This window comes from Melospiza georgiana, chromosome 4, assembly GCF_028018845.1.
Source record: "Melospiza georgiana isolate bMelGeo1 chromosome 4, bMelGeo1.pri, whole genome shotgun sequence".
Lineage (NCBI taxonomy): Eukaryota > Metazoa > Chordata > Aves > Passeriformes > Passerellidae > Melospiza > Melospiza georgiana.
This window is the reverse complement of record NC_080433.1, coordinates 38,902,519-38,916,973: the sequence shown is the minus strand read 5'-3', so window position 1 is coordinate 38,916,973 and position 14,455 is coordinate 38,902,519. Positions and strand designations below refer to the sequence as shown.

Below are 14,455 nucleotides of genomic sequence, written 5' to 3'. Positions count from 1 at the left end.
ATGCAATCCTTGTTAAAATATCATCTTTAAGCCAGAGAAATATTACAAAGCATAGTTCTACACACATGAAATTGTGACCTCTCAGTTGTTATATTTTTCTTTTGAAACTACAGAATATTCAGAAAAGAACAAAGTAATACAGTAAAGAACTGTTTTGCTTGTGGTCCCCAGTCTCTGTTTCTGTCAAAGCCCAGGCATGTGGGAAGGAAAAGGAAACTTTTTTGAGTAAAGCCTCGCATACTCACACTGCTCAATAATGAAACACATATCCAGCACTGCTCAGTTATACTCACATGCAAGGAATCCATAGCCTGACTGTGTGATCCTGAGAAGCTGAAGCCAGCACCCGCCCATCTGGAGAGAACTCTACACTTGTCACCGCTTCCGCATGCCCTGAAAATCTGTAGGCGCTGCACGGCGTCCTCAGCTTCCACAGTATGAGCAGGCTGTCCACAGAGCAGGTAACTGCAAGAAGTGAAAGGCATTAGGGGCCTGCTCACTGCTTCCATGAAAGTCAGAGCTAACAACTATGGATTTGGATTCACCAGAGAACTTAACGGGTATTGCAGGAGGGAGGAGTGATTAGGCTTTAAGGGATACTTAGCCTAAGCAGAAGCCTGGTAGCAAGTAGTGGCAACACCAGGCTTTCAGAAGGATGCCACAAGAATGGGAGAAGTAAAGGATAATTCTCAACAGGTAGCTCTCTCACATACTAAGCCAACTGGTTTACAAGTACTTTGATGACACAGAGCAAAACATTCAAGGCCAAACATCATGCACATGAGTATGAATCCAGATTTGGTTTTACGAAATCCTAAGAACAATAGGCAAATTCTTCAGTAATCTCATTTTGATCTCTGAGATAGAATTTGTTTCAAGTATCAAGTGTTCAACTCCAAAAAAAAAAACGCCAACTTAAAGTGAAGACATGACTTCTAACACTTGAGTGACAATATTGATGTATGATAATTCTATAATCCTATTTAAGTATCAATTTTATAACTAACATTTGTCTAGTTCAAAAGAGAACATAAAGTTGTCAGTCTGAAAATAGAGCATGCTTGAGGGTGGGTTTTTTGCAGTCACTTTACAGGTGAACTATACTATCTGCAGTCAAAAAGGCAAACCTAACTTTCACCAGAGGTTGATAATTTTCAGGAAACTATAAGAAACAAAGATAATAAGCAGTTGAATTAAAGTGGTACATGTGGTTTTCTTACATCCCCACCATCTTCATCTCTGCTAAATGTCAAGTACATAGACATAAATAAAAACAAGGTATTCACACTCCCATCCCTCAGTTGTCAAATTCCCCAGTAGAGAAAAGAAGGGAGAGGAAGAACAGGGGCCTCCAGAAGCTGGAAGAGTATATGAAGACGGGTTTTCTCTTCCCAGTTTCTTTCAAGCACCAACATAGCACAAAGAAATTCAGTTTCCTTATTAACACATGTCAAGGCAAACCTCAAACATAATATTAGCATATTAGACTATTAAATATTAACTAATAAATTCCCTTTATAAATTTGCTACAAAGATGCTGTTTTTATTCCTTAAAGACTAGCTTCTGCTAAAAGATGTGCGACCAGACTATCCCTATGCCCATATCAACAGGCCTATATTTGACAAAGAAATACAAGTTATTTTTCCCCCACTTCAACTTTTCAAAACCCTGTTTTACAGCAGGGTTTTTCTAATTGTACTTGAAAGAATCCTTTTCCCCTTTGATTCTGAAAAGTGATCTACAGTGGAGTAAAACTAAAAGGAAAAAGTGAAACATAAGCTAAAATAGAATTTGAAGGCATAGGGCTGGAAATGTGAAACAGACAAGACTGATGGCTTCTAAAACAAATCATTGATGAACTACCAAATACCTGTGGAACCTTATGAACTGCATGAATGCTGTGCAGTATCAGCTTTCAGTTCTAAAAACTGAGGGAAATATTCTCAGAAAGACGACAGCACCATTCATTCAGAGCCTGGTTTCTTGTAGCTTGCTGTCTGATAGATGGGCTGTCCCAAGGTAAATGAGGCACAAGTAGTGATCTGAAGTTCTCCTTCCTGTGGGACATCCGTGACAATCATCCTCATTTTTCCTCTGGACTCCCTGCCACCTATGCAATGCTTAAATATTGGATCAGAAACAAAAAAAAAGCACAGAAAGTCCAGAAGAAATTTCTCAGGATGCGCCACAGCACAAATCGGCCTGGTGCTCCTCAGAGAATACATGACGTAACCAGAACCATGTTTAGACGTGAAAGACAATTTGCCCTTTCTATGATCAACTGCAAAATATAACTAAAATTTAGAAAACTGAAAATCCACAATGAGCTGGCTCCAATATACAACTTACTCCACTTTATAACCTGAGTGCCTTTTCCTCTTTAAACATCAATGCTTCTGTACACACCTACATATAGCAAACACATCACTGGATAATTTGCTTTTCTGCTGATGAGTCACTACAGAACTGAACACCAAAAATAAAGACTTGGCCTTATGCAAAGACCAAGTTGAAAGATCTACAGCAAAGAGGTGTGTAAGCAGATACCTAAGCTTCACATATGCCATAAAAAAGATTTTATGGTATTTGCAATGAAACAAAGTTCAATTTATGAACTGTGACTATTGATGGCATACATTTTTATATACACACACACAAATATATGAACACAAGTTGCTGTAATACAGAATTACCATTTCACTCTCACTTTCCACAATAACGAAGTGGTGACTAAGAAAGTTGTGCAAAGATCAAAAGAGACTAACTCAGACAGGCTTTAACAGCTCGATGTATATCTCTGAAAACACTGAAGCATCTCCAATATAATTAATCACTCAGTGCAAGAATTACAGGGCAGATGGAATACAGTGCAAATGATGGGTGTGTGACTATTCAAACCCTACCACTGCCAACAAACCCCCACACTTTGCAGGAACCCTGCAGCTCTCAATGATACAGTACAACCTCACAATGCAAACACATTTTACCATTAATTGCAAGATTTCCTACTTGGAGAAAAAATATTATTAATTTAACCTCTGTCAAAAAAGCCAGTCTAGAATTCTAAGCACATTGGATAAAATATGAAGAACTTTTAATAACTCCCATAAATTCAAATTATTGGCAGTTTTTGTTGCATTCTGTATGCATGTACAAAAGAGGAAAAGAACTGAGAGGAATCAGCACACTAGTCAACATTTAATTTTCTGGATTTTATTTTTTCAAAAGAAATCCCAAAGCCCTCCACATTTATTCAGTGTAAAGTTTACATTCAATTTTTTTAAGTCACTTAGAATCAGTAGTTTAAAATATGTACAAGCATTCACCAAATTTTCAAAGTCTAACAGAATAGAAAACTATTCAGATTTTCAGATTTTCCAGAAATCTCTACATACTGAAAAATAATTGGATAGGAGTATTGAAATAGTGAGGTGTTGTTTGTTTTTTCCTTCTTTCTTTCTCTCTCTTGCCCCTCCTCCTTTTATTCACGTTTTTTATTCCCATTGGGAAGGTTTTAAATTTTTGTTCTTTTTTTAGCGACAGGTAATTTAATTTAATGTTTTTTTGTTCTCCCCAGTTTGTTTCTAAATAACTCCAAACATAGAAAGGGAGGTCATGGGGAGGAGGAAGGGTTCAGATACATAGGGCAAATAACTTTTCAAACTCAGAGGCAGATTCACTTATAATTATTGCTTAAATAGATAAGGAACACTTTTAATGTCAGGTTTAACTTGAAGGTACTTCTTTACACAAAAAATAGTTTCTGCCAAGTGCTAAAAAATTAACTGTATAAAATTTGCATAGTCTGTATTCATATCATTTAATTACTTTCATCTGAAGAAACATGCATTGCACACACTATTTATGATCTGCACATAAGAGAACCTAGGCGTTTTCCCTGTCACTTCTATTGAATGTAACAGCCTACAGAAAAGCAGCCTACAGTTTTCACAAAAGCACATACTTTATATAATTTATTGCCCCAGTACATAACGACTGGCTGTCTTTTCAAATTTGATAAATGGTTCATAACTTGCAGGTACACAAAAGAATTCCTGCTGCAAAGTGGAATGCAATTTTTCAGGAATGCTTCCCTTATGTAGTAAAAAGTTCCCTTTTTTTTAACAAACAAACAAACAAAAAAAACATCAACAACAAAAACTCAGCTTAGGGGGAAAAGGAAAATAAAAAAGAGAAAAAAAGCCAAATTGCAAGTAACTGCCTAAAAATAAATTAAAGTCTTAAAAGAATCCACGCCACACAGTGGCAAGCATTTTTAGCATGACTCAATGCTGCATTCCAAGCTCCAAGTTTTCTTCTGTTCATCTTCTGTGTTAACCTGCTTCCACCCAAACCTCTCAAAGCCTTCAAGTCACTACAATTTAAGAATATGTTATAACTTACTCTTACTTTATTTTTGGAAAACTTCAACTATATCAGGTCCCACTTATCCCTTTTCAACCCTTCTACCTGCTAACACCTGTAGTAAGTGCACATCCACTACATTCCTCAAGTATCCAGATAACTAATGCTCACTAGCTTAAGTTTCTACCTACCAGCCCCATGTAAAGACTTACTGCACTACGGCTACTGAAGAACATTTATCACTTCAGTGAGAGTAATAAAAACAGCTGGAATGCCCAACACACTAAGAAAAGTGTTCAACTTAAATCTTACGAAACTAAAATACAGATAGTAATGCAAGATTTTTTTCAAGTACACAATATATCTATCATGACTACCATCTATAAGCACTATCAAAACAGATTAGGGACACTAAGAGACACTATTCGAGAATCAGTATTCTTCAAAAACTCAGCATAACAGAAAAAACAAAACATTCTAAACAAGTAATTATTTGTATCACCAACAAATCTTAGTGTTCTCCTTTGTCTTCTCAACTCCCTTCATGTCAGAAGCTTCAGCTTCCCAGTCTTACCCAAGGTCTCCAGTGGTACTGTTTTGACTAGAAACAGGCAACTTATGCTGTATTATTTCAAAACTCTTCCTAGGGCTGACCCATGCCAGCTGTTGCCAAAACACAAAAAGCAAAATAAAACAGCCCAAATGTTCTTCTGTTACCTTTCTCTAGCCTGCTGACAGACCAAATAAAATAAAAAAAAAAAACAACAACAACGAAAAACCCATACATGGTCTAGATCACACAACTTTTGTGTCTCTAAGATGTGGAGCTGAACATGGAAAAGCTTACACAGAAACAATGTATACATTAAATATATAGCTGAAAAACAGCAGTAGCTAAGGCAATTTTGTGATTCCTTTCCTTCTCCATTGCCTTTAAACAAAATTCTTATTTGTAGCCAACCCTATTTCTTCCATTTCTGGGATCAGCATGTCCTTGGTTCCACTGCTACCATGCTCTCCTCTAAATGCATGAGAGCTCCTGACTAAGCCCCATGGGGTAAGATTTTTACAATAGGTACAAGACTGCAAAGCAGTGCCAAAGCCCTTCTAGTAAATAAACTTCCTATTCTTCTGTAGAATATAGTACCCTTAACAGCATGTACATTCCCAGAAAAATGCAGACCATTACAAGGCTTGCATTCAACTTTCCACATCAATGCCCATTCAATCACATGCTACTGTAGCATTACTTAGGGTGTTAGATACATATTTTATAATGTATCTGTAACACAGTCAGCGAGTACCACTGCAAGAACCTTAACTTTTACTTCTGTAAGTAAAAATTTTTTGTTTACACAGAACATTATCTCACTGAATTATTGCATAATTTTAAGATTAAAAAAATCCCGCTTCAGTCCCCTCAGAACCCTCTGTTTTATAATCAAGACTGAGAAAAGTAATAATGGACCAAAATTTTACAAAAATAAAGGCATTAGATGTTCTAATCCATGTTTTAGAAACCGGACCGCACTATTTACTTTTGCTTTCCATACAGTTCATCATAGTAGACAGTTTCTACACCACCACAGAGAGATGTGAAAACATTTCAAGGTATTCAATCAAACATTGCTCTCTGTTCACACGTTCCATTCAAAGCTTGAAGATCACAGTCCATCCGATTCATACTACCAGTAGTGATTATTTCTCAAATTTCCAAATCTGATTTTTATCTCCAGCACTACAAGTTCTCATTTGCACATCAGCGTGCCCCTCAGTTGTGCGATAAGCAGTAAGGCACTTCCCCGAATGAGGATGATAAATAGTCCCATCTTCTTTGAAGTGCCAGATAATAATTTCTGGGACAGGAGATCCATCTTTTGGGCAGCTCCTCATACCTATGAAGTCTTCACGCTCAGGGACTTCAGCACATAGCTCAGTTACAGAGTTAAATCTAATCTCCTGATTTGATGTATATTCAAAAAATTGGTTGCCTCCCTGACCATGACAGCCAAAGAGAGACAGGTGAGAGCCAGTAGGATTATGCTCCTGTAAGACATAGTCAAGGCACTCTGAAGGTATTCCTGTGCTGCGGATAGCGCCGTGCCAGCCAGGACGATCTTCTGGTACATGCAACTCAGCAAATATGTTTTTTAAGTACCAGTGAAAACTCTTGCATTTCAAACGCTCCCTAAGAATCTTTCTTTCAGAAATGTCTCCATAGTTTTCTTTCCTTGCTGAAGGATTTCTGTTGTAAAAGTGATCTTTGAACTCATCCATCCACACCTCAGCAGCACGTGCCGTGTTCTGAAGGAAATTTGGTCTAGCATAGGGTGCACGCTTTGGAAACACATGGCCCACGTGGGAGCACGGATGAATTTCCAACATGCCTCCACACTGCCAAACCCTAAACGATAATTCTAAGTTCTCCCCTCCCCAAACATCCATTCCTGTATCATAGGTTCCCAGGTACTCAAAATACTTCTTGCTGACAGCAAACAAGCCACCAGCCATGGTTGGGGATCTGATGGGGTCGGTTTCCGACTTGCGCCTGAGACGTTCATGTTTGGGCACCGAGTGCCACTGGAATGTCAGCCGCCAGTCAAAGCCCCCAATCATGGGCTCTGCCGTTTGCATGTAGTACTCAAATGTTTTCCAGTCAATGGTGTCAATGACAGGACAAACAATAACAGTCTCATTCTCAGCAATCCTCTCGAGCAGTGGTTCCAGCCAGCCGGAAACACATTCACAGTGACAATCCAGGAATGTGAGAACATCACCTGTAGCAAAGGTAGCGCCAATCAAGCGTGCACGAACCAATCCTTCTCGTTTGTTGGTTCTTATCAAGCGAACTCTTTTCAGACTGCTTATGTATTTTTCGAGTTCAGCCTTCAAATACATTTTATCACTCAGGTCATCCACCAGTATAATTTCTTTCAGAAGCACCGAGGGTGATGTTTCAAGAACACTATGTATCGTCCGCAGCAGTGTTGACCAGGCTTCATTGTAGAAAGCAATTATAACAGATGTTGTGGGCAGTCTTCTGTAGTTGTAAGATTTAGTTTTACAACCACTCAGTCGATTATCTTCAATGTGCCGGTGGAGAGAAATTTTATCACTTAAATAAATATTTATTGCATACTTCTCAATCAGCTCTTCTTCCTGTTTCTGCTCCTCAGGACTCAGCTGGGGGCGAAAGGGTTTACCCCATTCTCCTGGAGCATAAGGATCGGGTGGGGGTTTGTCATAAACTGGACGAGCCAAATCGACAGCTTTTTCTGCTCTGTCAGAAAAGCGCCTCTCCCATTTCCCTTTAGTGATGCTCTTGCCGGCGAGGGAAGCACCGAAGGAAGAAACGGACAGCTCGACCACAAAGTAAGCGATCATTAAGAAGCCCAGGAACAGGCAGCTTTTGCGGATCCACGTCCATCTTCTCGCCAGACGAATCCTCATCTTAAATAGTTAAAAGCAGCTCCTTGGCAGAGAAAGGTCCGTGAACTCCTGCCGGCTCTCCCCACGCCCCAGGGAGGATGGGGCTGCAGGCACTCCCAGCCTCGGGCTCGGGACGCCGGCAGAGTTTGCAGCCAGCCCTCCGCGGTGGGCCCGGCAGATTCCAGGGGGACCGCGGGGGAGAGGGGCGGCGGCGGAGGCACGGAGCAGCCCCTGCCCCTCCGGCCTCGGCGCTCCCCTCACTTACTTCCTCCTCCTCCTCCTCTCTCTCCGCGGGACAAACCCCTCCTCCAGCCTTGTGGTTTGCTCAAAAAGTTGTCGCTTAAGGAAGGGGAAGAGACTGCTTAGCCCGCCCGAAGGCGCGGGAGCCCGCCCCGCCTCCGCGCCCGGACCTGCGCCCGGAACGGCCCGGCGGCTCCGGGGAGGGAAAGAGGGAGGAGGGAGCGGGCTGCCCCGCCCGGAAAGCAAACGGCGCCCGGCCCAGCACTCACCCAGCTCCGCCGCGTTCGCGTCGAAGGCGACGCCCGTCACCGCCGCCGTGTGGCCGCGGAAACGCCGGATCAGGACGGGGTCCTCCTGGGGAGAGGGTGCGCAGCGTCAGCCTGCGGGCGGGGGCGGCCGCGCTCGCCCTCCCCCGCCCCTCAGGGGCCGCTAACGCCCCGCGCGCGGCGGGAGCCGCAGTCCCGGCGTCCGGAGCGTCGCCACCGGCGGGGGCGGCAGCCGCGGCCGGGCGGCTCTCGGCGCCGGGTGACACCCGCCGGCCGAGGCTCGCCTGCCGGCCGTCCGGGCTGCCGGGGCCGAGCCCTTACCAGCGGGGAGGCCATGGGCGGAGCGGGGGGAGCGGCCCGTGAGAGCCCCGCGCCCCGGGCGCGGCCTGCCGAGCCCCGGATTCATGCGCCGCGCCAAGAGCGCGGAGCCCCATCCGCCCATGCGCGCGCGCGCTGCGCGGGGCGGGGCCGCACCGCGGGCGCGGGGCGCCCTTAAAGCCGCAGCGCCCCGGCGGCCCCGGCTCCGCGCGGAGCGGGCGGGCAGGGCTGAACCCCCCGGGCCGGGCCGGGACACGGCGGCTTCGGGGCTGCGGGCGCCCTCAGAGCTCTCAGTGCGGGGCACGGTGCGGCGGAGCCGCAGACATAGGTGGAACGCTCCGCTAGCGTTACGTCGATTTTGTGACTTCCAAATTCGTGCAGGACAGCTGTGTTTAAAACCTCGGACTGATTTTGTTTTAAGCTGCCTTAGGTAGTTTGGCCTCTTGTCTTCTTTAGTTTCTTATTTCGGTCGGACTTTCTAGATTTCCAAATTGGCACTCGCGTCTGTATCATGCAGAGTGGTCTTTTAACAGACCTTTAGTGCTCTAGCAAACTACACCGATGTTAAACAAAAATTAGGAAAAGCGCAGTGCTGCACCGTTGGTGATAGCAGTGCTGTGAATGTTCATTACCTAGGTGAGGGAACCAGCCTCGCCGGAAAAGTACGGCTCCATAGCTCTGCTAGTAAAGACATGGTTGGCAGCAATTCGCAAAGGAATGGCCGCGATGTCAAAGCTGTCACTCGATCCGCCAGTGGCCAGTGTTCCTGAAGGAGTAACTCATACTGCAATTACCCTTCCCTTCTGTTTTAAATCCAGTCTGTTACTGGGCGTTCTGACATTAAACTTTTAGATTTACAGAATCAGGTCAGTAATTAGGCCAACGTATAAGAATTGTCACTTATAGGACAGTTCCAAATAAATTGTGTTTAACTGTGAAATGCGCATTTAAAATAATAACTTTGGAAGTGGTGAAAAAAGTAGGACTATCACAAGTATATAAGGAAGTTTCCATGAAAATCTACTAGCAGTCCTTACAGTGAGGTCATGTAGGCTGATAACTTGCCATTTTGACTTCACCATATGAACACTTTTCATAAATATAAGTGGTGGGACGAGACATATTAACTTTAACTTGGACCTAGCAAAAGCTACAGCTTTTTTGCCATTATTTGGTTTTGGTTTGGCTTATTGGTGGAGTTTTGTTTGGTTTTGCATTTTTTTCCTTCCACACAGCTCACCCTCCAATCCTTTTGTTTTAGTCACTATTATTTAGATCACAAAGCAAAATGTAGCATTTAAAAAAGTTAGTAATGAGAAGACTTAAATGCTCTGCACTCTACCCCACTGCAGGAACAGTAAGTTAACTAGTTAAACTTAAATTGACCTCTTCACCATTATTAAAGTCTTCCAGCCTTTCTCAACTTTTTTTCAACTATCTTCTTTCTGCCAGGTTTTTTTCAGCTGTGAATGATGTATCTCATCAGGGAGACTACATTTAGATTCTATCCCTCTGGGCTACTACTAAACTTTGTGTGATCTTAATTTATTCTGCATCTTCTCATCTCCTGAATGGGAGAAAGTACAATCTCTGCTGCTTTAATTGTGTGCTGCGTGCTTTCAGTATTTCTTGTACTTTGTGTTTTCAGGTTTGGATCTGTTCTGGAAGCTGCTTAAAACCCAGTGGTCAGAAACATGTTACTTTTTTGGAAACTGAGCTGAATGACAGTTCCCAGTCCTGCTGAATCCTTTCCATTTGCTTTCTTTAGAGCTGCTATGCTTCCAGCAGGTCAGTATATTTTACTAATTTTGGTATGCTCACAATAAACTGGAATCTCTACCTGCTCACAGAACTCCTGGACTATAAATTGCCAGGTGATAGGCATAAAGCAAAGGAAGGACTGTGATTTTGGAGATAAGGAGGGTAGCATCTCTCTTTCTACAAATGGATAGATGAGTGTTTCTCAAATTGTGGGGTTTACAAAGTTAATCTATTTCTTGCTGTTTCTCCTCAGCTGAGAGTGCTTTGAGGATTCCCAAATGCACGTAGGAAGCAAAGTATTCCTTTACTGCAGACATGTAATTAGCTAGAGTGACTGTAGTTATAAAGCTGGCAGGTAATAGTTTTTATGATGATTATGTTCCCTCATTAGTACATATAGATTTTATTTTTGAAATTATTTAAAGATTATTGTAATCTCCTAATAACACAATTATGAGCTGGCATTGTCTTTTTAGGATTGTGATATGCAGGAGCAATTTACTGTAATAAGTTGTTGTGCACTGTGATGACAATGATAAATGGTGCCTCAGAAAATGTGTTCCAAGCATCATGTGTCAGCAGGCTGCTGTTTCAGCAGCTATGGAGTTGGTTTTTTCTCAGGCACTGTGTTAAGGTAGAATATGTCCAAACAAAAACTGTATCTAGAGAAGAACACTTTAAGATGGTAATTCCAGCTTGTGCTGACTGCATGGTCACTGCAGGAAAAGAATTAGTAAAAGGATGTATAGAATTCAAGGACACGTGGACAGACATGATAACCTCGGTGCATGAATGCTGCAATGCACACATTAATTACACTAATTACATATGGTTTCATAATAATAATTGATGTAAAACAATACATGAGCATAAGGGGCAAATATACTAGCAATATAGTAGCCCACCAGAATTTCTTTCATGTAAAATGAGGTATTTTAACTTAGTGTTAACCCTACTTTAAAACAAGACTAAGAGCCCCAGCTGTAGTTCTGTGGGCTCCTGTTGGGAGTAGCAGTGTTAGCAGCAGAGCAGTCCAGGCTGCCGAGAGGCCTCAGGAGGTCATGCTCTGTCACTAGAGGGGAGTGTGAGATCTGCTTTGCCAGCATGGTGTTATTCCACCACGTGGGGATTCATCCACCTACATGCAGGAAGAGAATGTAGTTCAAGGGCACAAATATTTAATTGCAGGCTGTCTTGGTGTCATAGAACCATTATACCTTATGATCTTTCTTTCTGTCCTCTGATCCTACATTTTTTCTCCTCCAGCAAAATGGTTATGAAAATAAATATTAAATCTGTGAAATGACTTGTGGAGTAGTGTTGAGTTTTGGCTTCTGTTGAAATTTTCTTATCAAAATCCCATTGAAGTCTTTCTGCCAATGGCAGGAAGAGAATGGGAAAGAAAAGAGTATCAAGTAGGTACATAACAATTTGAAATTCAAGGATGATTTGGAATACTTATGATGTTACTTTTAGTCTAAGAAACCTCCTGGGGTTCTGAGGGAATTGGCAGCTGTAATGGCAGAGCCATGTCTCCATCATGTTTGAAAAGTCACTGCCATTCAGTGACTGGAGTGACAGTGACTACCTGCGACTATCTCAGGCACTGGAGGGAAGGGATTATCACACCCAGACCCTGGGAACTGCTGACCAATCAGCCTCACCTTTGTGCCCAACGAGATCATGGAGCAAGTCCTGCTGGAAGTTATGGAAAGCCTATGAGGGGTGGTTGTATGAAGGTGATTAGAGACAGCCGACATGGCTTTGCCAAGAGCAAGTCATGCCCAGCTAATCTCATGGCTGCCTATGACAGAGACACTGCATCAGGGGGCACCAGACGACCTTGACAGGCATGAGGAATTGGCATGTACAAACATCATGAAGTTTAAAATTGTTCTGCACCTGGCCTGAGGCAATGCACAGTGTCAATGTACACTGAGGGATTAATGGATTGAAAACAGTGGAGAAGGTGCTGGGAATACCAATGGATGAGAAGCTGGACATCACCCAGCAATGTGCACTTCCAGCCCAGAAAGCCAAATGTATCCTGGGCTGCATCAAAGGTAACGTGACTACTGGATTGAGAGGGGTGACTCTCCCTGTCTGCTCTGCTCTCATGAGATCCCTCCTGGAGTTCTGCCTCCAACTCTAGGACATGGACCTGTTGTAGCAGGTCCAGAGGAGATGCTGCATCAATAGACTACTCAGCAAAAATGCTGAGTAGTCTATTGATGCAGATAGATGTTTGAGATTTTTCTTTTTTCAGTGTAGGGATTGTATTTGTACAGAAGGATGGATAAGAGAATTTCTCTCTTATTACTGATGCCTGAAGGGAAACACATGTGAAAGAAAACTGCATAATTTAAGACCAGCACTTTAAAACAACCGTCTGGATTAGAAGTTGAGAGTGACAATTACTCTGCCAAAGAACCTAAAGACATTAGAATTTGTATAAACACATTTATATATGTGTTATCCAAAAGTCATTTTTTGTTTCTTCCTTAGATAGTTTTGTGTATAAGATGCATATCTTCATAATGACTATAGGGATTACATCCCATAATGTTCCTCCCTTTTTACCCAAACAGCACAATAAAAACATTGACAGACCAATATGCAGCATGTGTTGAGGTGCATTTAAATCTCTTAGTGTTACCTTAAATGCCAGACTATAACTCTTGCCCTCTATAATGTACGTGCATTATTTGAATCTCAGAAAATTTGTAGACACTAATTGGTTTTGGATAATTGAACAGATTTTACTATGAAATTTTCTGGGATAATCTTATCATGGTGTTTTATATCAGTAGCATTGCTATGTGGTTGAATACCCATATGCAATTTCAAATTTAAAGAACACCTTCCTTTTTTTTCCCCCTGAATGTTTTAATGGATGATCAATACCAGTAAGGTTTCCTGTGTTGCTGTTTTGCCAGTAACATGAGTATGTCGGTAAATACGTTTTTATTTCAATGCACTTTCATCCAGCTTTTCTAAAAATAAGTCAAGCAGTTTTTTCCTAAATAGATATGTAGTTTGGTGTCTCTTTGCCATACAATACCTGAAATTGTCATGTTGCAAAATTCAATGTATTGGAATAAATTTGCTTTAGCAATTTGCTTAGTAATGTTCACTTAAAAATCTATTACTATTCCTGTGTCTTACTGAGTCTGTGAGAGCTAGATCAATTTTAGAAGAATTTAATACAACATAGCAAAGGTTAGTACAAATTTATTAATGCTTCAGAAGATGCTATACAGAATGATTTAGGGCATCTTCACTTAGTACATCTTCTAACAGGATCATTCATCTGCTGTAACATGGATGTTAGCTGCAAAGGTGAATCAATGAAAACTGGGGAATTGTATGGAGATGCCTGGTTTGGTAAAGTAACTCTTTAGGTATGTACTAGAAGGGAACATTTCACCTAAAGGAGAATGATCTAGGGAATAGAATAAACATGAACGAGGAATCTAGAATAAGAAATCTAACTAGAAAAATGAGCTCTTGATATCAGAACTCACCTAAATTTTCAGGAAAAATTGTAATTGTCGAAGTGGAACTATATTAAGCATGTTTATAGGTAATTTTAGCAAGTGGCCTTAAAAAAAAAAACCCTTATAACTCAGAATTTTAGTTATATATAATTTGCAGGGGTAAGTATTCCCTGGAAGCACACTAGCAATTTCTTGGAGTGCAGAAATAAGAATTGTGAGCTAGACATTAATCCTGTTTCTGATTTTTCTATAATCCTCCATAAAATTAGTTTCTTTAGAGTGCAGCAGTCTTCCAATAGCAGTAAAGCTAAAATAAGTGCTTGAAACCAATGTCTGCAACTGCCAGGTACAAAGTAAGACAAATGATAACAATTGTAATTACAAAAACAGGTGAGGAAAAACAATATGCCACAATTACTGAAAAATAAGGAACCTAATGGTTCTTGAACAACCTCAGCTACAACATCCTTGATGTTAATTTCTTCTGCTAATTGCTTTCTGAAGGGTGAGGTCTGACCCACCAGAGACTCCAGGTGCTTAGCAGAGGCTGTGCTCTATGCATTTGTTTTGCCATGTCA

At 41.6% G+C, this 14,455-nt stretch overlaps 2 protein-coding genes across 2 annotated transcripts in view; both read right to left on the bottom strand.

The window, feature by feature from the left end:
• The window catches only part of POC1B (POC1 centriolar protein B), a 45,516-nt gene extending 36,843 nt beyond the window's left edge, over positions 1–8,673 (bottom strand). Inside the window, exons 1-3 of the mRNA XM_058022506.1 lie at positions 8,623–8,673; positions 8,305–8,389; positions 294–465 (exon numbers count right to left, since the gene is read on the bottom strand). Of these exons, the coding sequence (XP_057878489.1) occupies positions 294–465; positions 8,305–8,389; positions 8,623–8,637 (272 nt within the window). The 5' untranslated portion in view covers positions 8,638–8,673. The remainder of the gene's footprint in view (positions 1–293; positions 466–8,304; positions 8,390–8,622) is intronic.
• Positions 5,802–8,009, bottom strand: GALNT4 (polypeptide N-acetylgalactosaminyltransferase 4). The gene has a single exon (XM_058022505.1). It carries the CDS (start codon positions 7,814–7,816, stop codon positions 6,065–6,067), a length of 1,752 nt encoding a protein of 583 aa, XP_057878488.1. The 5' UTR covers positions 7,817–8,009; the 3' UTR covers positions 5,802–6,064.
• Positions 8,674–14,455: the final 5,782 nt, after the last annotated feature.

What these genes read in the sequence shown, in the direction of transcription:
- GALNT4 (XM_058022505.1), bottom strand. Translation starts at nt 7,816, where the DNA reads ATGAGGATTCGTCTGGCGAGAAGATGGACGTGGATCCGCAAAAGCTGC.